This window comes from Epinephelus moara, chromosome 16, assembly GCF_006386435.1.
Source record: "Epinephelus moara isolate mb chromosome 16, YSFRI_EMoa_1.0, whole genome shotgun sequence".
Taxonomy (NCBI): Eukaryota; Metazoa; Chordata; class Actinopteri; order Perciformes; family Serranidae; genus Epinephelus; species Epinephelus moara.
This window is the reverse complement of record NC_065521.1, coordinates 47,901,636-47,928,600: the sequence shown is the minus strand read 5'-3', so window position 1 is coordinate 47,928,600 and position 26,965 is coordinate 47,901,636. Positions and strand designations below refer to the sequence as shown.

Sequence of the window (26,965 nt, the reverse complement as noted above, 5' to 3'; positions counted from 1 at the left end):
GTAGTTAAGATTACAAAAAATCATGCTTTGGCTTAAATTTTACACAGGAAACAAACAGCAGGCTCCCAGGTGAAAGCCTGGAGTCTGTTAAACACATCCACCTCCCCTCCCGCCCTCCCAATACTGACATTCTCACTCTTTAACAGTAGTCGCTGTTAGCGTTACAAACTGCTGCTGACTGGTGTGTATCTGTGCACCGGTGTCTGACGTTGACATCACTGAGCGGCGATATTTGACTTTTTGAGCTGTTGCCCGCTGCCTCTAAAACTGATGCACCTGGTGTGTATCAAACTGATGCAAAAGGTATCTCTATGCATCGATGTCTCTGGCCGACATCACACAGCGGCAATATTTGATGAGTTGGGAGTGAGAACAGACTGTCTTGTCTTACATTTTAGTAACTTAATATATTTGTTTTTTGACTGTTGAGACTAAACGTGGCACTCAACGACAACAACATGGCCTCTAGGAAATTGTTCTGGACGTTTTTCTTACTATTTTCTGAGGTTTTGCGGACTAGACGATTAATTGATAACAAAATAATTGGAGTTAATCAGAATAATTGTTAGTTGTAGCCCTAATTCTGTTTATTTCTCGTACTGTATTTTGCACAACAGACTTTAATCACAGGTGAGTAATCCAGCACATCTTTTTTTACATGCATCATATGGAAAAATAAATACACTATGTTTGAAATTAATTTGTTTTATTCACACAGTACATGTTTTAATTTTTTTGCATTCTGTGGTCCAGCTATTGATGTCCAATATGCTCTGCTTCATGCTGTGAGCCCAGAGCTTACCCACTTCTGCTAATGAACACATGCCGTAGTAGGCAATAGACTACAGATCAATACACTCACAGGAAATCTCTTTCACTCACAAGTACGACACAATGAGACACTCGCACACAGAGAGAGGGAGAGAGAGAGAGAGAGAGAGAGAGAGAAACACCATTTTGATACACAGATCCTGGGAAGCGATTGCGATACAGAATGTACCACGGGAGGGAGGAGGAGCAGGAAGGACATGGAGGAGATGATTGTGCCACCAGAGCCAGGAAGATTGTAACACCTTAGCAACAAACAAGCCAAGCCTCCTACTGAGGAGGAGCCACACAGAGCCACACACACACACACACACTTGTGCAGCACACAAACACAAATAGACAGCTGAAGACAGATGGATGATCTTGATGAAACTATTCTGGCAGCTGTATAAATGAGACAGGGAAGAGACACTTGGAAAACACACCCTGTCCTAGTGTATTTTTCCCTCCACTAACATGCATCCATATTTTATTTCCAAACCCTGCCTGCTTTCCACTCCCTGCTGCTGATCTTTTCTCCTGCGGTCTCCCCTCATTTAGCAGGTCCAGCTTGTGTGTGCACTGCTGCTTTACCACCAGCCGTTACCCGCTGCCTCTCCCCCTCCTCTCCGGCATGCAGGGAGAAAGATGGAGGGGAGGGGATGATGGGGATGGGAGGGATGAGCAATAAAGAGCAGGGACCCTGCACAGTCTGAGAGGAGCAGCAGAGGGAGAGAGAGAAAATAAAGGAGGGAAAGGGAAAGAAGAGAAGCAGGATCCTTCTGCATTGTATGGATTGCCTATTGGAACAAGGAGGGGCATGTAGAGGGAGGGACATCGGAGATTCCTATCAGTGTGTTGGCGAGGGAGAGAAACGCAGACTGTGAGCTGTGCATGTGTGAGGGGTGTGTGTATGTGTGTGTGTGTGATTGGACTCGTTGAACCTGTGCGACGGTGTCTCTATCGGAGCAGTGACTCGCCTCAGTGCCTCCTCTGTGCCGGCGCTGTGTTGTCATGCTCAACGCCTGATGCGCTCAGAGGACACAGGCTGCCCGGGAGACAGCGAGAGGGGCGTGATGGCCGGACGCGCCCTGACTCGGTCATGCATCTCCAGATATCCGCCCGGGCTTCTGTTGGCTTCTCCTCCTCTGATCCCCTTCAGCTCCCCTCATCAATGTCCTTCCTGTGCGTCTCCGTGAGGCTGCCTGCCTTCCTGCCGCTGCGCTCTCTGAATGGATGCTGCTGTCAACACACGTGTGGCTTGCAGTGAGAGCCCATGATCTGGACTGGACTGCATACAGCTCTGGGTGTGCTGTGCAATGCTTAGGGTGACACTGATGAATTTTTAAAGACTTTACCTTTACAGCTGCTCTTGATCACATTCTTGATGACGTATGATGCGGGGAAGTTGTTATCCTGAATTGAATCCTGATTTTTCTTTTCTGCTCTGAGTGAAGAGGATGGACTGAGCAACATATGAGATGGGGTTGCTGCACATAAAAATAAGGTCAAGTAAATAATTAGCATCAGGAATGAAGCGCCATAATGAAGATTTATTAGCCTCAGTAGCAGCATACATATGCAGCGAGTAGATTTTAATTGGGTGTTTCTAGGAACAAAAGAGCTGCTTGGACTGCACTGACAGTGTGCTGAAGGTTGTCAGGAAGAGTGGATTTATTTTCTGTGTCCCAGAGAAATGAAAATTTCAGTCAGAGAAGAAATCCGTGACTGAAATTAAAATCCGAAACAAAGAAATAGGGATTTGGGGGATGGATGAAACCAACAGCCGCTCTGCTGTTGTATCTTCCAAGGAGAAACTTAATCTCCCTCCATGTAAGTTTTTTGTCTCAGTCGTGCTGTCAGATTCCCTCACATCCCAACACGCTGGCAAACTGTCAGTCGTTCATGTCGCTCTGTCTGGTTTCATTCATCTGCTGTGTGTCCACTGAAGCCTGACCACATGAGTGGAGGCGGCGCCCTGCAGCAACGCACCACCTACCTCATCTCCCTCACCCTGGTCAAGGTAGAGGCTGTGGAGGAGAATGGAGGGGAGGCCAAGAACAGCACCCAGGGGAAGGAGGTGGAGGCCCGGCCTGGAGAAGAGGCCGGGACGAGAGTTGAGGGTGGAGGTGAGGCCCCAGCACGGGCTGAGAATGGAGCTGGACCACCACAAAGAGCTGAGGATGCTGCTATAGTGAAAGGTGGCAAGTTAAGTGATGAATTCAAAGATGGAGAGAGAAAACCCCTCAGCCCTTTGAAAGATAAACTGCCCTCCGCTGCTGAGCAGAGTAAAGGAAGTGAAAAGCCTCCGTGCAACCTCTCGATCCCCTTACCTGCTGAGAGAACGACGGTTCAGAAGACGAAGTCTGCAGAGATCGACTTAACACGAGTTGAGAAGACACCGTCCACCCCAGAGGCACAGCAATGCAGGTCACCATCACTGACCACAACACCTTCAACAGAGGTGGTGGAGCCCAGTCGCACCCCAACCAGGACCAGCCTCCCTATCCGTCCTGTGGGTCAGCGTCCTGTGAGTCTCCTGAAGTCTCACAGCAGTGTCGCCACCCGTGGCCGCGAATCCAGGGACGGTAGAGAGCGCAGCCCTACCTCAGCACAGAGCCTGGACCGGAAGGACTGCCGCATGCAGACGCGCTCACCGGGCCCCTGCAGGGCCTCGTGGGCCGAGGCAAGCAGGCCCGATGGATGGAGGGACATGCGGGATGAAGCTCAACCTGGAATACCTCTGGAGATTGGAGGTGGCATGGCCGCAGTGATGAGGGACATCCCCAGGAAGGAGAGGCTAAAGACAGGCTCGGCCTCCCTACCCGGGCCTGTTACCCAGGGCAACAAGCCGGCACGCAAAGGTAAAAGCCGTACGCTGGATAACAGTGATCTGAACAGCCTCTCTGAAGATCTGGGGTTAGCCAGGGAGGCCCAGCAGGCACAGCAGGGCCAACGAGGCTCCGCTAAAGACAGGAAGATGCTCAAGTTCATAAGTGGCATTTTCACAAAGAGCAGCTCTGGGGCGGCGGGGTCATCCTCCACGGCGCCTCCTGTCTATATACAGAGGGACTCCAGTGAGGAGGAAGGTAGGAGGTCACAAACGCAACATCACTGTTACCTCTTCAGCTCTATATCTTCTTCATGTTGCCTTCATCTATGACAATAAACCATTAACAGACACACTCCGGTCTTTAGTTCCTTTGCCAAACATTTATCAGACATGTGGCTCCTTCATCTGTGCACAGGCATCCATTTAAAATGAGTCGGGGTGGGGTTGGGTGGGGTTGATCTTTTTAAAGAACCCCACACAGAATACATTTACAGGGTTTAACACCGTCATGTGTCGAGAAACATTTTTCCCGAAGCCACATCGACGACAGATGAAGTTCTTTGATCTGAGAACTGACAATAGAATCGTCTTGGACAGTTATAATCTAATTCCCCTCAGAGTGCGGGCAGATTTCACACCGCTGGAGGGGTAATCTCTCTCACACACACACACACACACACACACACACACACACACAAATTTAAGCGGCATTCCCAGCATGGGTTTAAATCTCATAATGAAGCCAAAGGGGAGAGGAGCTGGTGGCATGATCGCAGCTGGGTTGCGCTCCTCCGGTTGATTTTTGCCTCAGCTTTATTTCCATAAAGAGGGAAAGACATGAGGCGATATTTGTTCACCCACGTCAAAAAGGGAAGTGTGCATCCTCAGCCAATCAAGAACATTTCTAATCCTGTCTTTGATATACCACCCACTGCATGTTCTACCACTACATGGGGCTATTTTTTTCTCCTTCCCTCGCACTCCTGTCTTTGTCTCTGTCAGGCACTCAATTTAAATTCCACCACCATCATGTCAGAAGCATTCATGTAGCATTTTAAGATTGAGGATCAATGAGTTGCCATCGCTGCTTTTTTTCTCCCCCGTCTTCGCTGTGTGTCGGCGGCTGTAGCGTACAACAGTGCATCTCTTTCACAAACATGTTTGCTCAAAGAAAGAGCGAGTGTCAGCCTGTGGGAGTGAGTGTGTGTGTGTGTGTGTGTTTTATGTATTCATTCACTCATTGTGTATTCACACTGTTACACACGCAAGTAGTGCGACTAGCCCCGCCAATTGCACACACACACATAGACATTTGCACACCACGTACACATACTGAGGGCAGGAGGAAGTGTTGCCATGGCAACCGGCAGGACTGCTGCTTCTACTGCTACAGAGGCAGAGTCTGATGAAACAGAGGGGTGGAGGAGGAGGAGGAGGAGGAGGCGGTGTGTGCGAGTGTGTGTGTGTGTGTGACCGTGCATTGACACACAGGCTACTGAGAGGATTGTGACAAAATTCCTCCCAAAAAAGATTTAAGTTAGAAAATTGGCAGTTTCTGAATGTGAGCCACAGGCTACATGTGGGGGTTGCAGAGTGGATCACACATGATTGGTTTGGAGCAGGGAGTGTGGATAATTGGCTTTCTGTATAAATCTGTGTGTCGAAGCAGCAGAAGGATCACACTGTCTGATCACTTTTGGCATAAAGAGAGCTTTGACTCAGACAAAGATAGACAAACTCTGTGTGTGTGTGTCTGTTTGTGTGGTAGGACTTGCCCTTTTTCTCAGAGAGCTGCCTGCAGCAGCAGCTCGTATATATATATATAAGCCCCCTTTTTTCTCATGTGAAGCACATCATCACTGGCTGCATCTGTGCAGTGTTGGCCTGGACGCTCCATAGATTTAGAGGCAGGCGCGAGTTTAATCATCATCTGTCTTTGAAGGACACTTCACACATTCACACCCAGGATAGCGGGCACTACAGTCTGCCAAAACCTCCTCGTCCCCTCTGTTGTCTCTCTCTGTTCATTCTTTTGTATTTTTCTGTTTAGTGTTTAATTTGTTTCTGAATTAGTTTTAACAACATGTTCCCCAGCATGATTTGGTGATCCCCTGACTCTTCCTCTAGCGCCACTGGCAGGTCAAAATTCACATATAACGTGAAATATCTCAACATCTAATTCATGGATGGGCATAAATTTCTGTACAGACGTTCATGGCACCCAGACGTTGAGTCTTAATGGTTTTTTATCTACAGTAATGCAATCATCAGCTCAAAATTTCAATTTGTTTTCCACTTTGGTTTACGACTACGGATGTCCACGGTCAACTGTTAATCAATTAACCACTAAGAATATTTTTGATTGTTACGCGTGTCAGTTTATAGGTTCATTTTGCTACTCCTTATACTGCACTGCACATAAATGCGCTGTGATGAGAGCTAGTTAGCGGTGCCACTTATTAGGTGATCACTGCTTGTAATGCCGTACCAATCCAAAAACACTGCTGCGCAAAAAACATTGTGTCCAGCCTGTGGTCTCCCCCCAGGTCACCCCAGTGAAAAAGTGCCTAAATTTTGAGCTGCAACTTCTCTATATCAGTGTTAACTATGTTATCAGTATTAGCTCTGTTAGCACAGTCAGCAGTGTCAGAGCAGCTAGTGGTGCTAACATGCTCAACAATGCGAAAGGGGTTTTGGTCAGAAGGTCAGAAATTTTCCAGTTCCTATTTGTCTGAAAAAAAAACTTCCCGCAAAACAAATGTCAATCCCATCAGCCTTACATCAACATTATTCCTGCTAAACATCAACATATGTCATTGTGAGCATGCTAATGTTAGCATTTAGCTCTCTTCCTCAGAGCCCTCGGTACGGCCTCAAAAAGATGCAAGCATGGCTGTAGGCTCAGTTGCCAGTTTATTAGGTACACCAAGCTAAAACTAAAGCAGTCTAATACAACTGTTGTGCGATAAACCCTCCAGTCTGTGTTTAAATTGTTTTAGAGAGGCGTTGATTCAACAATATGATCATTTAAGAGGATCTAGGTTGTGCTGCTCTTGAATTGTATTGTGTTATACTGACAGGTGTTTCTATTATTGTCAATAAGAGTAGGCCAAACACAGCACCACAAACTACAGCCTCCAAAACGATCATACAAATGAATCCACGTCTCTAAAACAGGTTCAACACAACTGAACATTAAAACCTCAATGAAGGATTAACAGCAGGACTATTGTATTAGACTGCTTTAGTTTTATCTAGCTGTCCCTAATAAACTGACAAATGAGTGTATATTCTTTCTGTCTGTGAATCAGTTTCAGTCCCTCCTCGGGCTCATCTTTTCTCTCTCTATTCTGGTCCCTCTGAAGCTGCAGCTGGGCATCTGGGTGTGAGCGTCACATCACATTGGGGGCATGCCACCTCTCTCCTACCCAGTAGGGATGTTGGCACAGCTGTTCGCAGCCCGACCCCTCTAGACTGCTGTACTGTATGATGTGCATGTGTGGATTTGCATTATTAGGATCCCCATTAGTTGATGCAGTGATATCAGCTACTCCTCCTGTGGTCGACACAGTGTGTGAGTGTGTGTGTACATGGGAAGGTTCATGTAGTTTCTCCAGCACACACCAAGACACACTCATTTTGCAGCCAACGCACCAAAAGCTGAAATGATTAGTCGATTATTTGTTCAGTTAACTGGCAGAAAAATGAATGCAAATATTTGGATTATCAATTCAATCATTTTTCAAGCAAGAGGACGAGATCAAAACCTAACACATAGCAGGACTGTGTGGCCAATGTGTTACACAGACCGTCAGCAGTAATGACTATAATATAAACTCCTCCATATTAAATTCATCTGCAATTTTTTGTAACATATATCATATCTTATTATACCACACTGCACCATGACGTACCATATTACATTTAATATTCTGTTATAGTGTTGCACTACATTATGTTATATTATAGAGCCTTGTGCGTATAAGCTGTATAGCAGGTGGCAGCTTGTATGTTAGCCTCGGACANCAAAAAATTTAATCTTTATGACACTTAAATACAATTTGCATAATAATTTGGAACGCAGTGTACATTATGTTATATTATAGAGCCTTGTGCGTATAAGCTGTATAGCAGGTGGCAGCTTGTATGTTAGCCTCGGACATCAGTGTGTGTAGGGTGACCACGAGATAGCCTACTTAAATGATACTCGCAGTTTACTCAAAGATGCCTTATAATTTTAATATATTTAAAGTTTATATGTAGGGGACACACACACACACACTAGAGTGTGGCTACCCGATCCGAGCCCGATGGGTCCCGACGGGTTCGGTCAAAAATGTATAAATGGTATTCGGGCTCGGGTCGGATTCGGTCAGCTTTCAGTGAAAATGTAGTGTAAAAATAAATAAAATCCTATTGTCTGTCCTGTTTATTGCTTGGGGACTGTTATTTACGTGACAACACCTGAACAGAACACACACACACATTGGCTGTTTGTTTCTACCCCTCCTTTCGCTGGAAGCCTCGGACCTCCAGCCGCCCGCTCCTGTCTCAAACACGGAGGTCTCCCTCTCCGCGGAGCACCCATGGCGCACGCCCGGCCTGTTAAATAGCCCTTTAACCATAACAACTGTGTGACACAAACTCAGTGCTTTAGTCATTAAATAATGTCGGGCTCGGTTCGGTTTCGGACATAACAAAACAGAATGACTGTCGGGTTCGGACAGAAATATGTGGCCCGTGCTGGACTCTAACACACACACACACACACACGAGGAAAACCAGACATTATCATCAATTTATAAACACCCCCCGGACATGACATGAAAAGTGGACATGTCCGGGCAAAAGAGGATGTTTGTTCAACCTAAGTGTGTGATTAGGTGAATGCGACATGTAGTGTTAAAGTGCTTTACATGGTCAGAAGACTAGACTAGGTGCTATACAAGTGCAGGGCCATTTACCATTTACTTTCATAGCCAACGCTACAAATTTAAAGTAGCAAACAATCATAAATAGCCCAATACAGAGAAGTCACATTGTGTTACAACATATTAATGAATGCTAGTTATGCTAAGATATGCTAATTTAGACTTAATACTTTCCTTTGATAGTAAAGTGTGTTATACTATTATTAGATTGCACCTTATTCTATATCTTATATCCCACACTATGCTATACTGTACTATATCATGGTAATGTGTTATACTGTATTACTGTCTTACTACATCTTATAGTATATAATATATTTCTGTTATGTTGTTATATTAATACAGACAACACTAAGTATCATTAATCACATTATATATTGGTGGAGTGGTGTACACTAATTACACTTAGACTAGACTTACTGACTCGCTGCTATTAACCCAACCCAATCACCAGAATAAATGTTGGCACTGTATGTTACTGTAAACCATGGATATGTTACATTTATATATTATTATATAGTGGATAAGTTCAAAACTTTAACAACACTGGAATTAATGTGTGGTGACATTTACAAATACAACTTGGTGACGGTTAGGTAAAGATCATATTTTGGTGTAAAATAGCCGGTTTTAGTGGCACAATCTCGGCTGATGTCTGGTTTTGTTGTTTGTTGGTCTCAAGCAGTGGTCTGCAGATTCCACTGTCCCCTTCAGCTCCCTATGACAATGTCAGCTTATATGTTATGTCACTTTAGAAATGGTGATAACAGGTATGAAATGCACAAATGTATCGGGCCTGCAGTGTGCAGAAACCAGTAACGCCAACATTCTTCTTCTGGCGACTGGGCGGTATTAACTACCACTGTCAATTTACATCATAATTCTATTCTATTCTAGTGCTGCTGCAACATCTGGATTTCCCCTCTGGGGAAACACACATACAGAGTGAAATGATTAACAACAATAAAGGTTAATGACAGAGATTAAAGATGATGTAGTTGTGCTGTTAGGAAAGGGATGAAGGTCATGCAGAACATGAAGTTTGGTGTATTTCGTTTCAATATGTTGGTGAGTTTAGGCTGTGTTATGTTATGTAATTGTTTAAGAGGTTGCTTGCAATATGATAATCACCTTCTGAGCTACAAAGAAGGAAGATAGAAAAAAAAGGCAAACAAGTGCCAGCAAACAGCACGCAGCCAAAAATGACAAACATTATCTGGTTCCAGCTTCTTCAATGTGAGGATTTGTTCTGTTTTATATCACTGCATATTGAACATCTGTGGGTTTTGGACTGTTGGTTGGTCACCTCGATCAAACAGTGACGGGCCTTTTCTGCTATTTTTTGACACATCATGGTCAAGAGGTTAATCCAAGAATCAAAAAAAGTAATTGTTAGTAGCAGCTCTCGTTCAGAGGGGACATCTGGTTCATATCCACAGACGAGTCTTTGAGTGTTTGAATGGCAGCTGAACTGAAGCATCCAGTAAAGGCCAGCGTAACTCACAGCTGCCCGTCATTTAATGCACAAGGGGAGCAAAGTGGATAACGAGTGTTGCGGCTGCATCTTGTTGGATTCCCCCGTCGTGACTGAAAGGTTATATTCATTAAGGCGACCTGCGAGGCCACACGTGTTCTTATGGCGCAGCAGCTGTGTGATTTATTGCTCTCCTACAGGCCGTTATGATGGCTGCCCTTTTTTACTGTACATGATCAAAATGATGAATCTCTCTCTGCGTCTCTGCGTCACTGACTGTTTATCTCTGTCTCTCTCTTTCTCTTTAGTAAACATTGCCAACAGCCAGGAGTGGACCCTGAGCAGATCCATCCCAGAGCTCAGACTGGTGAGACAAAAAGTGTACTAGTTACAGTACCACTCATAACCAGTACACACCTGCATCAGAGACAGAAGGATTTTATTTAAGCGGAATTGTGCCACTTTATTAGAAAAGTCTTTTAAGTTATAATGTTTTTATTAGACTATTACAATTTTCTGCCACTTTATTCTTGCACTGCTCAACATTTCAGAGTGAAATACTGTCGTTTTTATCACGCCACATTTATTTGACAGCTGCAGTTACTCTTAAAATGAGTAAACCAACACCAGTTTGATGTTATTCTCACAAAAAACATGATTCAGGAGAAAAAATAAGAACAGAAATATCCATTTTTGCAAATAAAGCCCTCAAATATATGATCAACTTGTTAAATATGATTAATTGCTACAGATTAAACTACCCACTAGTGTATGAAGTTGTTATAATTGGCTCCATTTTGACCAAATTAAAATGCTGCTGAGGTGTTAATGCATCAGCAATAATAATATCCTTGAGTCTTATATTATATTATATATTCAGTGACCACTTTATTAGGTACACCTATACAGTCTAATGCAACTTTTCTACCATGAAGTCTGATTTAATGATGCTTTTTATGTCCACACTGTCATGAGGTGTGTTTCCGTCCCACTCTTTTAGCCGCATTTTTCAGTTGACAACAAAAAACAAAAGTTATCACGATTGGGGAGGTTGAAAAGTTGGTGTATTGATAAAAGGCAAATGTGACGATAGAAACAGATTCAGCAAGTAAATGATGACGTACATTGTGATGCACAGTCATGGCGTTCTTTGTCATCTCTGGAGGCTTTTAACATCTTAAGTCTGCACACAGGGCTGTAATATTAGTTCAAAACTCTCTCTTTCCATTGTCCAGTGTGCCCTTCATTATTATACATCTACTATATTTCTTTGTTCAAGGTTTGACTGGCGCTCTTTAAATTGTGTCATCTCATGTGCACCAGAATTAGCGCCACCTACTGCTTATATCAATGAAACGACACATATTTTCTCATTTTCTTCAGCAGATTTTCCATAAATTTGGTTAAAGTCTGCACTAACTTTGGACTGAACCCAACTACAGAGGTGTAAATAAGAAGAACAAAACTTAATAAACATCTCCCCACATAATGTTGTTACTGTACAACACAACCTTTAACTATTAACATATAAATTAATTTACACATTTGAGAAAATGTCAACAAAAACTTATAGATGTTATGGCAGGCAGACTGTACAGGTGTACCTAATAAAGTGGCCACTTAGTGATGATTTTTTTTTAATTTTTAAGTACATTTTTACTGATGATACTATATTTATGTACATAAAAAATATTTTAAATGCAGTACTTTTCCTTGTCATATTATATTTTTCTAATATCATATTGCTACTTGAGAGTATCTGAATACTCTACACCATTTATATTTCCATATATGGATGAAATAAACATTAAGGCAGTCTAATGGCAGAAATTATAGATCTGCTGACAGACTGACGACTAATCATGACTGAACAGAACAAAAACAAATTTTATAGAGGAACTGTGTGTTTAAATTCAGTCTGAGAGTTATATTTGAGGCATCACAATGTGGTCGAACGTGCACGCTGACCCTGAATAAACTTCATGGTGTTGTATTTCCTTCCCTCTTCTCTCAGGGCATTCTGGGAAGTCTAAAAAGCGGCAAGTCAGCGCTGGTGAATAAATACATCACGGGCAGTTATGTTGCACTTGAGAAGCCTGATGGTAAGAAACATTAAACACATCCTCTGTATCGTGTGTCCTCTACAGAGGAGGAACGTAACTGAATACATTTAGATCAGTACTGTACTTAGTACAAAACGTGACGTAGATGTACTTTTCTTTTTTCATGCCACTTTATACTTCTACTCCACTACATCTCAGAGGGAAATACTGCACTTTTTACTCCACTACATTTATCTGACAGCTTTAGGTACTTAACAAATTAAGATTTTTGCACACAAAATATATAAAAATGTACAAGTACAACTAAAACAATTGATAAGTTACTGACTGACAAAAATGTGGAAACTATGCAAAAACATTTCAAGGTTGAATTTCCTTTTAATAATGTTGAGGTTTGGACTGTTGGTTGGACAAAACAAACATTGTGAAGGTGTGACTTTGGGCTCTGGGTCATTGTGACGGCATTTCTCACTATAGTCAGGATTTTTTACACACCAAACAATAAATCGATTAATGGAGAAAACAATCAGCAGATTAATCCATAATCATGAAACTAGTCATAATAATAATCTAATGATATAATATATAATACTATAGAAGCTTTTTTCTGCATCGAATACTTTAACTTTTGATACTTTAAAGGTCCAGCGTATAGCATTTAGGAGGATATATTGGCAGAGTTGGAATATAAAATAATAACTATGTTTTCTTTAGTGAATAATCGCCTGAAAATAAGAATCGTCATTGAGCTGTTTATATCTACATAAAGAGCGAGTCCTCGTCCACAGAGTCCGCCATGTTTTTACAGTAGCTAAGTACGGACAAACCAAACACTAGCTCTAGACAGGGCCATTTGTGTTTCCATGTCATTCACCGCAATTAACAGTCCCTTTGTGTGGAACGCGTCTGAAAAATATGACTTTATTCAGTGCAATTACCAGCTTAAACTGCCTGGTACATTTGTTTTGGAGAGGAAGAGCCCTCTGCAGACAATCTGGGTCCATGTGCTAGGTTAGCGGCATGTCTGCGATGAGTCGAACATTGATTTGTAACAAGTTTTTTTAGCAGTTTCAATCACCTGGTCAGTTTGTTTTTGGGAGGAAGAAACCTCTGCTGATTAAGTCATTAAGTAGTTGTTTTTTTACTGCTGGTTTAAACTTGTTTTTGGTTTTAAATATTAACTCATATAAACAAAATATATCTTTGGCTTCTTGCTTCTGAGTGTCACATCAAATTGTTTTTGTTAGGGGAAATATTTTATGCAGGCTGATGTGTGATGGCTCCATCTGTCACCCTGCTGAATAACTTGTCTGTCACTGTCCCGGTCAGGTGGCAGGTATAAAAAAGAAGTGCTGGTGGACGGACAGAGTCATTTATTACTGATCCGGGAGGAGGCTGGACCACCCGATGCACAGGTGCTTCTTCGTGTGTGTGTGTGAGAGAGAGAGAGACAGTCAGTGTGCAAAGCTGTAATACCTGCAGACTTCATCATCCATCATCTTCTCCCTCCTTCAGTTCAGCAGCTGGGTTGACGCAGTGATCCTGGTCTTCAGTCTGGAGAATGAGGGCAGCTTCCAGGAGCTCTACCAGCTCTACAGCCAGCTGAGCGCACACCGCACGGACATCCCAGTCATAGTGGTCGGCACCCAAGGTCAGCACACGAGTCGTCACAGCTGTGTAGATTTACTCTGTGATTAAATCATGGAGGACATGTCACATACAGTACACTGTAAAACATTTTAAGGGAGTTTCTCACGATAGTCTTCTCATGAGTTGTGAACAACATAAAGACAACATGTCTTAATGACCGTTACATTAATTGCATTAATTATAAGTGGGACTTAAGAGAATACTAACCTTTATTATAATTAAAGGGACAGTTCAACCCAAATCAATGGTTGGACAAAATAAAAGCAATGTAAGGACAACATCAAAGGCTTTTTTGTTTTGATTTGTTTTTTCCACATGTAGAGTAAACAATTAATTGATTAATCAAGAAAATAAGCAGCAGATTAATCGGTAAAGAAAACATCAGCCTAGAATAACAGTGCTAGAAGCAAACTACAACAACAAGACTGTGTCATATAGGTCCTTTATAGTACAGTTTTTATCCTAGTTTGCAGTTTTCCATTCACTGATCTTGTTTGTTTTCCTCCAGATAAAATCAGTAGCACCAACCCTCGTGTGATTGAGGATCAGAGAGCCAGACAGCTGTGTATCGATGTGCGTCACTCGCTGTTTTATGAGACCTGCGCGACCTACGGGTTCAACGTCGACCGAGTGTTTTCAGAGGGTGAGCTGACTAATATTTTATCCGTTAAAACACAGGAGGAAAGGCCTGGCTCACCATAAAGGAGCAACTACTAGTAGTTTAACATCTGGTGTGTGTTTTCCAGCTGCCCAGAAGATTGTAGCCCAGAAGAAGCAGGCGGCACTGCAGGCCTGCAAGTCTCTTCCCAACTCTCCCAGTCACTCTGGAGGCTCCACACCAGGATCAGCATCGTTCCCTGGACAGGTACCTCATCTAACAGCTGTAGTTTGTGTTTATGTCTGTGGCAAACACTTGGCTCATCCCAAATGGGATTACAAGACACTGTTATACTGTATGTGAAAACATGAAAAATATAACAAGACATCTTCTGGTAACAAAGCTAAAAATAAAATATCTGTTATAATGTGATATACTTGACTCTATTATACAGTGACTAAATGCATTTACTCAAGTACCTCTACTTAATTTTGAGGCACTTACTTAAAGGGATAGTGCACCCAAAAATGAAAATTCGGCCATTATCTACTCACCCATATGCCGAGGGAGGCTCAGGTGAAGTTTTAGAGTCCCCACATCACTTGCGGAGATCCAAGGGGAGAGGAGGTAGCAACACAACTCCACCTAATGGAGGCTTACGGCACCCCAGATTCAAACGTCTAAAAACACATAATTGAAACCGCAAAATATCTCCATACTGCTCGTCCGTAGTGATCCAAGTGTCCTGAAGCCCCGACATAAAAAGTTGTTTTTCAAAAAACATCATTTGAACTCTGTTTTTAGCCTCATTGTAGCCTGTAGCTCTGACTGCCTCTCTGTGCACCACGTTCACGAGTGCGCGCTTGCACGAGACCAGCGAAAGCACGTGAACACACATGGTGGACACTTGGATCACTACGGACGAGTAGTATCGAGATATTTTGTGCTTTCAATTATGTGTTTTTGGACATTTGAATCTGGGGCGCCATAAGCCTCCATTAGGTGGAGTTGTGTTGCTACCCCCTCTCCACTTGGATCTCCGCAAGTGTTGTGACGACTCTAAAACTTCACCTGAGCCTCCCTCGGCATATGGGTGAGTAGATAATGGCTGAATTGTCATTTTTGGGTGCACTATCCCTTTAAGTACTTCCATTTTATACATTAAACTTACACTACATTTGGAAGCTAAAATTGTACTTTTTACTGCACTAAATCTATTTGACAGCATTAGTAACTTTGAAAATTGAAACTATTAATGCAAAATATAAATCAGATATTACTGTACATATACGTACAATTATACAAAGTAGTTAAAATTAGCTCGGCCTTTACCAGCTGCAACATTAAGGCGATGAACACATTAATGCATGAATACTAAAATACACGTGATGCATAATGAGTACTTTTACATTTAGTACTTCAAGTATATTAAGGAATATTAGTAACTTGATTTTGCATGTTTACACTATCATATTGCTACTTTTTCAAATACCATATCAAAATTGAACACATTAAAATCTTTGCTTCTTAAATAGATATATAACATAATTTTCTGTATCCTTTATATATTTTACTGTCCTAAATATATATAAAAAAATGGAGACACATATCCACCAGTGACCTCACACTGCTCCCATCCCACATCTCCCACTGTACAGACAAGTTTTGCTCATACCCAGAATAAATCTAACAGCCCTGTCTTGCACAGATTCACACATAGGAAATTTATCCTGAATATTTCTGCTGATATTAGAGCGCTGATTATTAACACATTCAGGTTGTTATTGTTCTTTTGTTTGGGTAAACACAATCTTTTCCCAGTCTAGACAGATATTACATAAGACCTGATAAAAATAGGCCACAGATGCAAGTCTTCTGCTGTTGCCATGCTGGTGTTGTTTTCTAAATTAACATACTTTTTCACATTTTCTGCTTCTGGAGCATTTTTTTAAGTCGTCCTGATGCCAATACACTCTTTTTTCCCTGCATATTTCAGTACTGATGAATAAAAGAGACATAATTATCTCTTTAAAAAGGTATTCAATGGAAACAAATACATGTAGTTCTTTTAAAACGTGACTCAAGTAAGATTTTAGGATTCAAAGTGAGAATGTGACACTCTCTCTGGGCAGAGTTACATGCATTATAAAGTTAAAATCATCTATCAAACTGAAATCTCATTTTAAATGCCATCTCCAAGACGCTCCATCACTCCCTCCACATCCATCTCAGCTCCATCAGTATCACGTTTCCCTCGTTCACAATGATCGACGGCTAAAAAATTCATGCCGTCAATCATCACCCACTTTTTGTGAATTTATTTCACCTGTTTTTCATTGTCCAGCTCATTCTCACTCTCTCCATCTTTTCCCTCACGCCTCCATTCCCATCCTCCTGACCTCCTGACCCCACTGTCCTCCTCCCCCACCCTCACTCCTCTGCTCAGGCCAGTAATGGCCCGAGTTGTGGCTACGCCTACTCCCTCCCCTCCACCCCTGTGATCGGTCACAGGGACCTGCGGGTTGCACAGGGAGAGGGGGGAGGTAGTGTCAACTCACGTCAGCTGAAGACCATCCCCAGACGGCCCTCCCTCTTCAAGGTCAGTTGTTGCCAACCACGGAGTGTCTCACACCTTTCAGTCTCCTGTCATCTCTCGCTATCATTTCACACCATTCAGCTCCATGTCTGAAACTCTCAGCTGAAATCTATGGAAACCCATTTCCCCCAGTGAGATGGAAAAAAATAATCCTGTCAGACATTATGATGAGAAACTCTCACGAAATTATGAGTCAGTATCTCAAAATAACAAAATAGTATTTCAAAAGAATGACTTAGTATAACAAAATATTCACTTAACATCTCAAACTAATGTCATTATGTTGAGAATTTTCTCATTATGTTGAAAAAGTTTATGTGGGATATGTAAGAATTTGGGCATGTTACTTTTTGTAGGAAAACATATGAATGACTTTGTGAAATAGTAATTGTGTCATTATTTTGAGATAAGGAAGGCTGTAGATGAGGTTAAAGCATTTAAGTCTATAGACCACCAAGGGCAGCTGTGATATCCATCCATGCCCCTTGTCTTAGGTTGGTTTCACACCAGCCCTGTTTGGTTCAGTTCAATCAAACTTAAGTTACTTTGCTCCCAAAGTGCAGTCCATTTGGCAGGTGTGAACACAGCAATCACACTCAGGTGTGCACCAAAACAAACAGACCGAGACCTTCTTGAAGAGGTGCTCTCAGTCTGGTTACAAAGGAACTCTGGTGCAGTTGGTTTGTGGTGAGAAGGTGTTCCGACCTGGATGTGAACCAACTGCAGTCACATGGCACATTGTCTGGGTTAAACATGAGCATGTTACAGTCCTGGAGGATTATTAATGTGCACCTCCTCCTGTACTGCCTTAATATGCACATTCAGCACATCCAATGCATCAAAACATTGTTTTCTAGTTGGAGCCGCGCCTCGTTTTCAAACTGTATGGTTTGACTAAAATGAACAATGACAGCAATATAGTCCACGATGAGCAGCGCTAAAATCAACCTGCGTAGTTGTCCCTCCATTGTGACATTAGAAAGTGTCACATTTATCTTGCAAGTGTACTCTTCTTCAACGTTTGCTTTACTTCCTGGATTTTTCCCACATGGAAATTCTGACCAATCAAGAGCAGCTTTCTCACACAAGGCATTTGATCTGGTCCACTTGTAAATGCTGCCGTAAGAACATGAACCAACTCTGGGCAATTATACAACTTAGTAATAAAATTGGTCCCCGATTCAGACCAAAGGAGACGACTCTAGGTCTGACAGCACCCTTAGGGCGCTCTCTATTAATCTTCGCTGTTGTACATTTGAAGTTTTCTGTTTTATTAAAGGCCAGAATCCAGTGGAACCACAAAGAAAGATTTAAAGTATACCACATTCGCAAAATTGTCTTTTTTGCAGCTGTAAAGCCTCAGAACAATAGCCTATATTGATTAGGACCAAAGGATGAATGGTCATTTAGAAGGCAGAGAAATCAGTTTGGATCAAAGCTCAACCAGTCAAATCTGATTAAGAATCATTAACAAATTTCCAAATCGTAGCAATAAGGGGACAGTCACAAAACACATGTAAAAATGTACTGGGGCATTAATAGAACAAAAAGTGAAGATATAGGAGGAAACTACACGCATTTTATAAAGTTTATAAGTCGCAGCATAGGCCCTCTGAATAACGTTGAGATGAATTGACTGGTGTGCTAAATTTTTATAAATAATAATTTTCATAAGCTTTCTATCCCAGGTGTTCTTTACTTGCAGCACATCAGTAGTTACCCAAAGTAAATGATTATATAATCTTCAAAAACAAAACAAACCATAATTATTCAGGAAAAACTGTCGTGGCACACCACCATATGTCATGAGAGATAATCTTAATTGTAAATATAAGAAATAAGAATATTAAATTTAGATGTGTTTTCCTGGAACGACAACAAACTACAGTGCCCAAAAATATCTTCAGTATATAATAACCCTGTCTGGACCAATAAACATTTGCAAATGGTTTCTTTCCTGATTTCCTGACATTATTTTGAGATAGTAACTAATTTCTTTTGAGAAAGCCTCTCATTATAATGACTACAGGATGTTTTTGTCATCACATTGGCAGAGATGGACTTTCATATGAATCTCCTGCTCTTATTAAACAAACACTTTTCATTTCAGAATCGGGACACAGATAAAAAATCCGGTGATACTAAAGGAGACCTGAGCAGTGTGCGGGGCGTTCCCATCAAACAGGTTTGCTTAACATCACAAAACAGAACACAAGATAAACTGAATTTTCAATGATGCATCAGTTTGCTCGCAGCCCAGTAATGTGTACAAATTCCCTCTTCAGCAACAAGGTGGGAACAAACTATTTATTTCATCTTACATAAGCAGCCAGGGAAAAAAAATCAGTTTCAACCTTTCTCAAGGGTGTTCTATTTATACTGTGCTTTCAGCTATTGTTGTCAGAGCACTTTACACTTTGAAGAAATTGTCTCAGCTCTAAATTTAGGCAGATTCAGAGCGCGGTGTGTTGCGAGTGAGTGCAGTGACCCTGCTTGTTGTTTTTGACAGAGCATCCTGTGGAAGAGAAGCGGCAGCTCTCTGAATAAAGAGTGGAAGAAGAAATACGTCACCCTGTCCAACAATGGCACGCTGTCTTACCACTCCAGCTCCAGTGTAAGAGAACACCACAGGACGGATCGATGCAGCACTGAAACACACACTGAAGGATGAAGAGTTTTCACTGTGGAGAAAACAGAATCTGCAGCATTTTAGATTTAACTGCAGTTTCAACTTCAGTGGTTTTCAATACAAAGCTGTGGAGATCACTTTAAAACTTTTACGCACTATTGACATTTATATTTGTGATTGAGTTTCCTGCACCGCCCGTAGTGCAGTGTAGCCATGTGCATTTGCTCAAGTACTTTACTGACGTACAATTTTTAGGTACTTGTACTTGAGTACTTCCAATTTATGGTACGGTATACTTCGACTTCACTACATTTCAGAGGCAAATATCTATCTTTTTGCATTATTACAGGTTGAGATAAGACTCTTGATCCTTAGCCTCAATTTTGCAAAGTTTAATGCACATTAATGCATCAATACTATAATCCTGTAATATTATATATATATATAATCATGAAATTGGCTTTTCTGTATAATGAATACTTTTACTTTTGGTACTTTAAGTATATTTTAGTGATGATACTTTTGTACTTATACTAATGTAAAAGTCTGAATGCAGGGTTTTTTCTTGTAACCAGAGTATTTCTACTCTGTGGTATTAGTAGTTTTACTCAAGTAAAAGATCTGAGTACTTTTTATCTATATGTTTAATCTATAGCTCAGTGTCATATTTTTATTTGATCACATGTTTTGTTTGCAAAATCTTAATCTGTGCAGTAACTTAAAATGAAAGATAAATGTGGTGGAGTGAAAAGTAAAATATTAGCCTCTAAAATGTTGTTGAGTACAAGTATAAAGCAGCACAAACTTTAAATACTCAAGTAAAAGTACCCAAAAATTGCACTTAAGTACAGTACTTGAGTTTATGTACTAAGTTTGCTATGATAATCAGGTTGTAGCAGCAAAGTTTTGTTCACCCACCAATTTATACATCCTCTAATTTGCAGTAGGAAGACTGACTTTTTCTAAATGTTACACAGTCTTGTTCATCTGTGTTCCTGGTGACGGCGTCTAATATGTGTGACATGTTGTCTGTTTCAGGACTACACACAGAACATCCACGGAAAGGAGATCGACCTGCTGCGTGTGACGGTTAAAGTTCCCGGGAAACGTCCTCCGAGAGCCGTCGCTCCTGCGGGGCCCTCACCTGTCCCCCCTGGCGCTGTACCTGGAGTCAACGGGCTGAGCAAGGAGCCGGCAGCCGCTGAGAGCACCAGCACAGGTACTTGTTCTTGTGCACATGTCACTGAGCCTTTCATTTAAAGAAGAACACTAGCATTATTATATATTTTTCCTACCATTAACAAAACCAGTGAAAAGACCAAAACCAACATCATGTTCGTCCATCTCTAAATATTCCCTGACTTCCCTATTGGTGATGTGTCACTCACAAACAAGTCAGTTCTATTGCTGCAACCCAAGTTTAAAGTTAATAATTCCAACTCCTTTTTCCTGACTTACAATATAAATGTGTCCCACTGCATGTGCTTGGAAAATTTAATGTTTGTATATCAAGTCTCTGAGCTTCACAAGCATCTACAGAGGATCTACATCAGTTACAACAGCACCATGAAGGAGGAGAAACTTGATATATAAAGACAGCTGACTTCTAAAATAAGTCGACTGAGAGGATTTCGTTCTTGTACATCATATAAATATGACACGCTGTATATAAACTGTTCACTTCCTTTTTTTGCTGTCAGTTCCTCAGTTGTGTCCGGCCACTCTGTCTGTGGTCGATGATCGGTCCGGCGGTCTGTCACCTCAGGGAGGAGACAGAGGACTTCAACGCTGCCCCTCCTCACTATCCACCAAAGCACAAAGTGTTGGTACGTATAACAGGAACTAAAAACTGTTCAGTCATTGCCACAGGCTCAAAAACACGTGAGGTACGCCCATTTTAAAAATTGACACGTTATTCCTATAGTCTAAGACTTTCCAAAAATATTGGTAAACATGTACAACACTCTCCCAAGCCCAACAATGGCAGTGCAGTGGTCTGAACTGGGATCAAGGATATGTAAGAATTTTGCAGCATTACTTTTGGTAGGTAAATGTACAAACAGTGCATGAGAACAGCCTGGAACATTACTATATCATAAAGGTCATTTGGGTATAAAAAGGAAACAAACATTCTGTGGGTCCACAAAATCAGGCTCCCATTTATACTTAATGACATCACAAGTTTGAGACTTACTTCTCTGGTTTCTGGCTTTGAGGGAGAGTGAATCATGTTCATGGAAATTGACTAAACTTCCTTAGGCCATGGAGATAACATATTAATTAACTTAATTTAGGTGGTGTTCCCCTTTAAGCTCCACTGAGGCTGAATTCAATGCTGTCATACATACAGTATGTATACATGATTTGTTTCTTTCGCACCACACGTCAGATGCCCTTGAAGGAGCAGCCAGTCCTTTTGCTGGAAAAGACTCCAGCCAGTCATCTCCCATGAGCGACAGGAAGAAGAACAGGAGGAAGAAGAGCATGAATCAGAAAGGAGATGCAGCTGTCGGGCAGGCCGAAGGTAACTCCACCCAGAGATTCAGTTTGTGTTTTTCAAATGTTATGTGTTGTTATGCTGACTGTGTAAATATACAAATACACAGATATTATAGTGAGTGGTTAAAAGCGCCAGGGTTTTTTAGCGCATCAATAGAAAATTAATTCATTAATAAAAGATTAAAGTATGTTTTTGAGGCTGCGTTTCTGAGAACAGCATTTGTTATTATAAACAACTTGAACTCATCAAAATAATGTTTATAAATTCACATTATTTACATATTCCTACGCAATTTTCCTTTTTCTGATGCCTCTATTTTCTACCTCTGTCTCTTCAGTGAGGATATAGATTAGTGTTTGTCCTCCTCTGAACATTTTTAACTGCCTTTTCTTAACACTTGTCGTCCTTGTCTCTCTGTGTTTCTCTTCTTTTTCCTCTCCTGTGCTTATCTCTCGCTCCGCAGCCAAACGCAAAATGTGGAAATTAAAGAGCTTTGGTAGCTTGAGAAACATTAATAAGACAGGTAACAAGTGAGGGTGATGGAGCTGAATCAGCTTGTGCTCTGATTTACATACAATATCTTTCCTCTGTCTGTTATCCTCCTCAGTGTGTCTGACATCCCGAGCTTGAGTTGCTCATTCGACTTGTTTTCATTGTAATAACCAAAGATTTTTCTGTTCTCACCTTCCATCAAACAGCTGTCTTTTGTTGTTTTGCATTTGATTTTTTTGTACATCCCTCACCGAGTCTGGATTCAAAATGTCCATCATACTAATCCACTGTTAACTAAATGTCTATTCACATGCAAATCTTACTTGAGTCCTTACTTGTTTCCCTTCTACTCGCAGAGGAAGAGAATGCAGACTTTATCATAGTGTCGTTCACCGGGCAGACGTGGCATTTCGAGGCTCAGAGCCTGGAGGACCGTGACTCGTGGGTGACGGCCATAGAGAGCCAGATCCTGGCCAGCCTGCAGTCCTGTGAGAGCGGCAGAAACAAGGTACACAAGCTTTAAAAAGGTCCTAGAAAACTATTTTATCAATCAGTGATGGGATCCTACATGCACACACGTTTGCTTAGCTTTATAGCACCAGTTTTAGATTGGCAAGATCTGGGTCAAAATCTGATGACAGCCGTTTGGTTGCTGCCAGCAAGGTCAATCACATCTGATAAAACAACACTCACACTGTCCTGATAAACCGGATTTGATTTTGAGAGGGAAGGCCAAGACATCACAGCATTTAAACACTGCAGAAAAATAAATCAATAAATCAAATCCAAATGACTCGCTGTAGATTGGGTACATGTGGCCATTGTCATGTTGAGTCCACTTTTGGTGATCTTTGTCCTGTGAATTTGCACTGTTAACCAATAGCAAGCCACCCAACAGTGCTGATCTTTGAGGGAAAAATCTGATTTGTGTTTGTAAGGATAGTGAAGGAATGACCTGCCCTACTCTGCCTATACTTGGCTAGTACTTGTTGCTTTTGTTGGCTGGATTGGTTTGTGTTTGAGTATGAATGCCAAGGTAAACCAATCAGAGGCAGAGTAAGGCAGAGGCCATTCTTTCGCTATCCTATGAAATGCAAAATCGCAACAACAAAACATACAAACTATACAAAATAATGGACATAGCTACCATGACATCACCCATTGGTTTGTGGACTGCCATTTTGAAGACTCAAGTATGGCATTTTGTCCAATGGCATATTAATATTTTGGAGCTAGAATGGACCATATTTGGATGATAGGCTGGTGCTGTGTTGTCATAAATAGGAAAATTAGCTATAAAGACCTAAACGATTTTTTGTACCAGGCTGTAAAGTTGGAAAGTTGGTCATTTTAACATGGAGGTCTATGGGGATTTCCCAGGTCCCCAAGAGCCAGTCAGCCTTGCAGCAAATTTTCTCAATGGCCACTCACAGTATTGCAGCGGAAAAAATGGCCAAAAAAGTGTTAATCCCATAGACCACCACTGTAAAAGAGAAATCTGTAAAACTTATTAAACTTTTTATTCTGCATTTTTGAGCCATGGAGATTCTATATAAGTAAAATTTTCCTCAAGCCGAGAAAAGCAATTTAAAAACCTGTGTCGTCATCACAATGTTAAGTCTGTGAGCCAAGCATATACCCTGGAAATCCAGAGTTCTCGCGAGAGCACAATTTGAATTTGCTCAGCGAGTCCCTCTGGCAATCAGTAATAATGTTCATTACCTATGCCCATGAAACCCAGCTGCACCAATCACATCGGTGTATCTGATATAGGCGGGCCAGAGGTGAGCTAAACAGATGACGACAGCNGTTATCCAATTGCGTGCAGTGATATTTACAAAGGCATGCTTGGTGCTGCCCCTCAAGTTGGGCCATTTCCATTACTCATGGTCAGACCCTGAATCTTTCTAGATTTGGGTCTGGATTTCCAGGCTACCGCGCATATGTAGCTGAGCAGGAACTCACTGGCGATGCCAGCGGGAGAAACACCACTGCACATATTCGCTGGGCCACATACCGCGAAAGTAAACCTGGAAGCTGGAAAACTTTTTTGGCATATGAGCCAAGTGAGCAACTCCATTAGAATGAATAGGCGCCATCTTGGCATCCAGTGTCTGGTCATTATTAAAATCTAAGGGATTAACGGGTTTCCAGAGCTAGCCTCAAGTGGTCATTCAAAGAACTGCAGTTTGTGGCTTCATTTTAAAGCCCCTGAAGGTGCCACTTGGTCCAAAGTATTGGAAGCTATCTTACAAATAAAGCTGGTGAGCTAGCTAACTGACTATTAGCATCCTGGGGAGCTGTTTTCCTCTCTTCAATAAAACTCTTCACTGAATGAAATGCTGAACAATACTGTGAAGACACAGTACAGCGGCTCAGAAATCTTTTGTGACTGACTAATGCTATTAAATCCCAGCTGGCGAGCATGTTAGCAGTTAGCATTCCAGCTACAGTTCTTTACTAACAAGTTTTCATCACAAAAGTTTCATCTTGACACTTTCTGGTGACAATATGGGCTGTATTTAAAGATGGACAAAGCCTCTTCACTCACCCATTGTGAAAGAATAAAGCCAAAATGTCCCGGACCGCAGCCATCTTGAGCACAGTGACGCAGCCACTATGCGCAGTAGCGATCTCGAGCATCGATCTCTGCCGTCTTGAGTTCCCGCCCATACATCCGACTAACCAATCACGAGCAGCGCCCTTGACCCCGAGCACACCTATTGGTACATATAGCTGTCAATCATGACGTCAAGCACAATTTTTATGTCATCAACTAACTAATTAAAACTTAATTAAAACGGACACTTGTGCGTACACCAGCCTGATGAGAACTACATACAATAACAGAAAGCAGCTTTAGGAAAAAGTCATTTGACATGTACTTTGAGATTTTATTTTTGGCCATGTTATAGCTGCCTACGTGGAGGGGGCGGGGCTTATGGCCTATACTGCAGCCAGCCACCAGGGGGCGACTGAGATGATTTGGCTTCACTATTTTGAGCACTTTCATGCCTTTTTATCAGACATTTTGACTTGTCATAGTAGGAAAAGCACAGGTGTAGTCAATGACACTGATGATGGCTGCATTCCACTTAGGGGACGTTCTAGTATTGTGCATGCTGGCTCACTGGAATAACTTACTGGGAAACTTAATGGAACTGGACCATCGTTAATGTTATCAGTTTCACCTGTGCTTTTCCTACTATGACACGTCAAAATGTCTGCCGTGAAAAAGGTCAATAGTCTGTGGTACAAACAGGAGTAAAGGCCTTTGCACACTGAGTCTTTTGAAATTGTCATCTAAAAAGAAATATGACCTCATGTTGTGTTAATCATGTTTGCACACTCAGTCCCAAACTTTCGTACGTCATTAAAACTTTTGGAACAGGTTCAATTTTCTGCTTTTTCGCATCCATCAGAAGCCTTTAAAGAACTGTTTGACCAAGAATCAGTGAAGAAAATTTCACAGAGGAAGGGCGCACAGAATCAATTCATAGCTCAGATAGATAGCTCACGTTCAACAGGTCAGATAGTAATATTCAGGTGGATGATGATGAGGAGGAGGAGGACTGCACACACAATGTGGAGACAGAGAGGGAGGACAGCTCTACTCCTTTGTGCAGCTGTGGTGTCAAATGAAAGACAGGGTTGGAGTGGTGACAGCCAGATAAGCAGTGGAGAGAGGCAAAGGAGGAAATGTTCATTTTCCATAACCACTTATTCTGTTAGGGGTTGCGGGGATGCATCCAAAAAAACAGATTCAGTGTGCAAAGGCCTTAACTCCAGGGATGAACAGAAGCATGGCAGGCACAGATAAGGGTCCAGGTACAGGTGACTGGAAAGCAAAGCAACACTGACAATCTGGCAAAGAGAGCAGGTGGATAATAAATGAGGAACAGGTGAGCAGGTTGATGTGGGAGTCAGAGGATTGGGACTGGTGGGAAAGTCTGAGGGCATCTGCTGGACAGATGGAGAAGTGAATGACAAGTCTGGAGAGTTCCTGTGACATGGCTGGAGGAAGTGGGGCAGAGGGGCAGGGGTGTTACAGTACAGTGTCTCCATAATCAGTACACACGTAACACGGATTTTGAATACAATTTGTCCTCTGTAATGTAAGTTATGGTGTGGAGAAATAAATGATTCAGATATGTTTGTTTGTTTGTTTGTAATTGTGCAGGCTCGGAGGAGCAGCCAGAGTGAGGCTGTAGCGCTGCAGGCCATCCGCAACGCCAAGGGCAACAGTCTGTGTGTCGACTGTGAAGCAGCAAGTGAGTTCTTAAATGTCGGCGTCTCTCGCTCCAACTGCAGATTTACTCTGGAGGATGATTCTGCTTTCATGCCCCATCCGAAGCCTGCGGGGGTGTCACATATTTCACACTGTTTATATCC

At 41.9% G+C, this 26,965-nt stretch overlaps 1 protein-coding gene across 5 annotated transcripts in view; it reads left to right on the top strand.

Annotated features, from left to right (window-relative positions):
* Positions 1-26,965, top strand: part of agap2 (ArfGAP with GTPase domain, ankyrin repeat and PH domain 2) — a 38,006-nt gene that overhangs the window by 6,299 nt on the left and 4,742 nt on the right. Inside the window, exons 1-16 of one of the 5 annotated variants that reach the window (XM_050064427.1) lie at positions 1,498-3,896; positions 10,354-10,412; positions 12,060-12,147; positions 13,438-13,523; positions 13,624-13,759; positions 14,267-14,401; positions 14,505-14,623; positions 16,803-16,955; positions 19,063-19,137; positions 19,462-19,566; positions 20,620-20,800; positions 21,282-21,407; positions 21,971-22,105; positions 22,545-22,604; positions 22,930-23,081; positions 26,754-26,844. In XM_050064427.1, the coding sequence (XP_049920384.1) occupies positions 2,768-3,896; positions 10,354-10,412; positions 12,060-12,147; positions 13,438-13,523; positions 13,624-13,759; positions 14,267-14,401; positions 14,505-14,623; positions 16,803-16,955; positions 19,063-19,137; positions 19,462-19,566; positions 20,620-20,800; positions 21,282-21,407; positions 21,971-22,105; positions 22,545-22,604; positions 22,930-23,081; positions 26,754-26,844 (2,830 nt within the window). In that variant the 5' untranslated portion in view covers positions 1,498-2,767. Of the gene's footprint in view, positions 1-1,496; positions 3,897-10,353; positions 10,413-12,059; positions 12,148-13,437; positions 13,524-13,623; positions 13,760-14,266; positions 14,402-14,504; positions 14,624-16,802; positions 16,956-19,062; positions 19,138-19,461; positions 19,567-20,619; positions 20,801-21,281; positions 21,408-21,970; positions 22,106-22,544; positions 22,605-22,929; positions 23,082-26,753; positions 26,845-26,965 lie in introns of those variants that run through there. The other 4 variants (XM_050064430.1, XM_050064429.1, XM_050064428.1 and 1 more) reach the window with 4 other exon arrangements.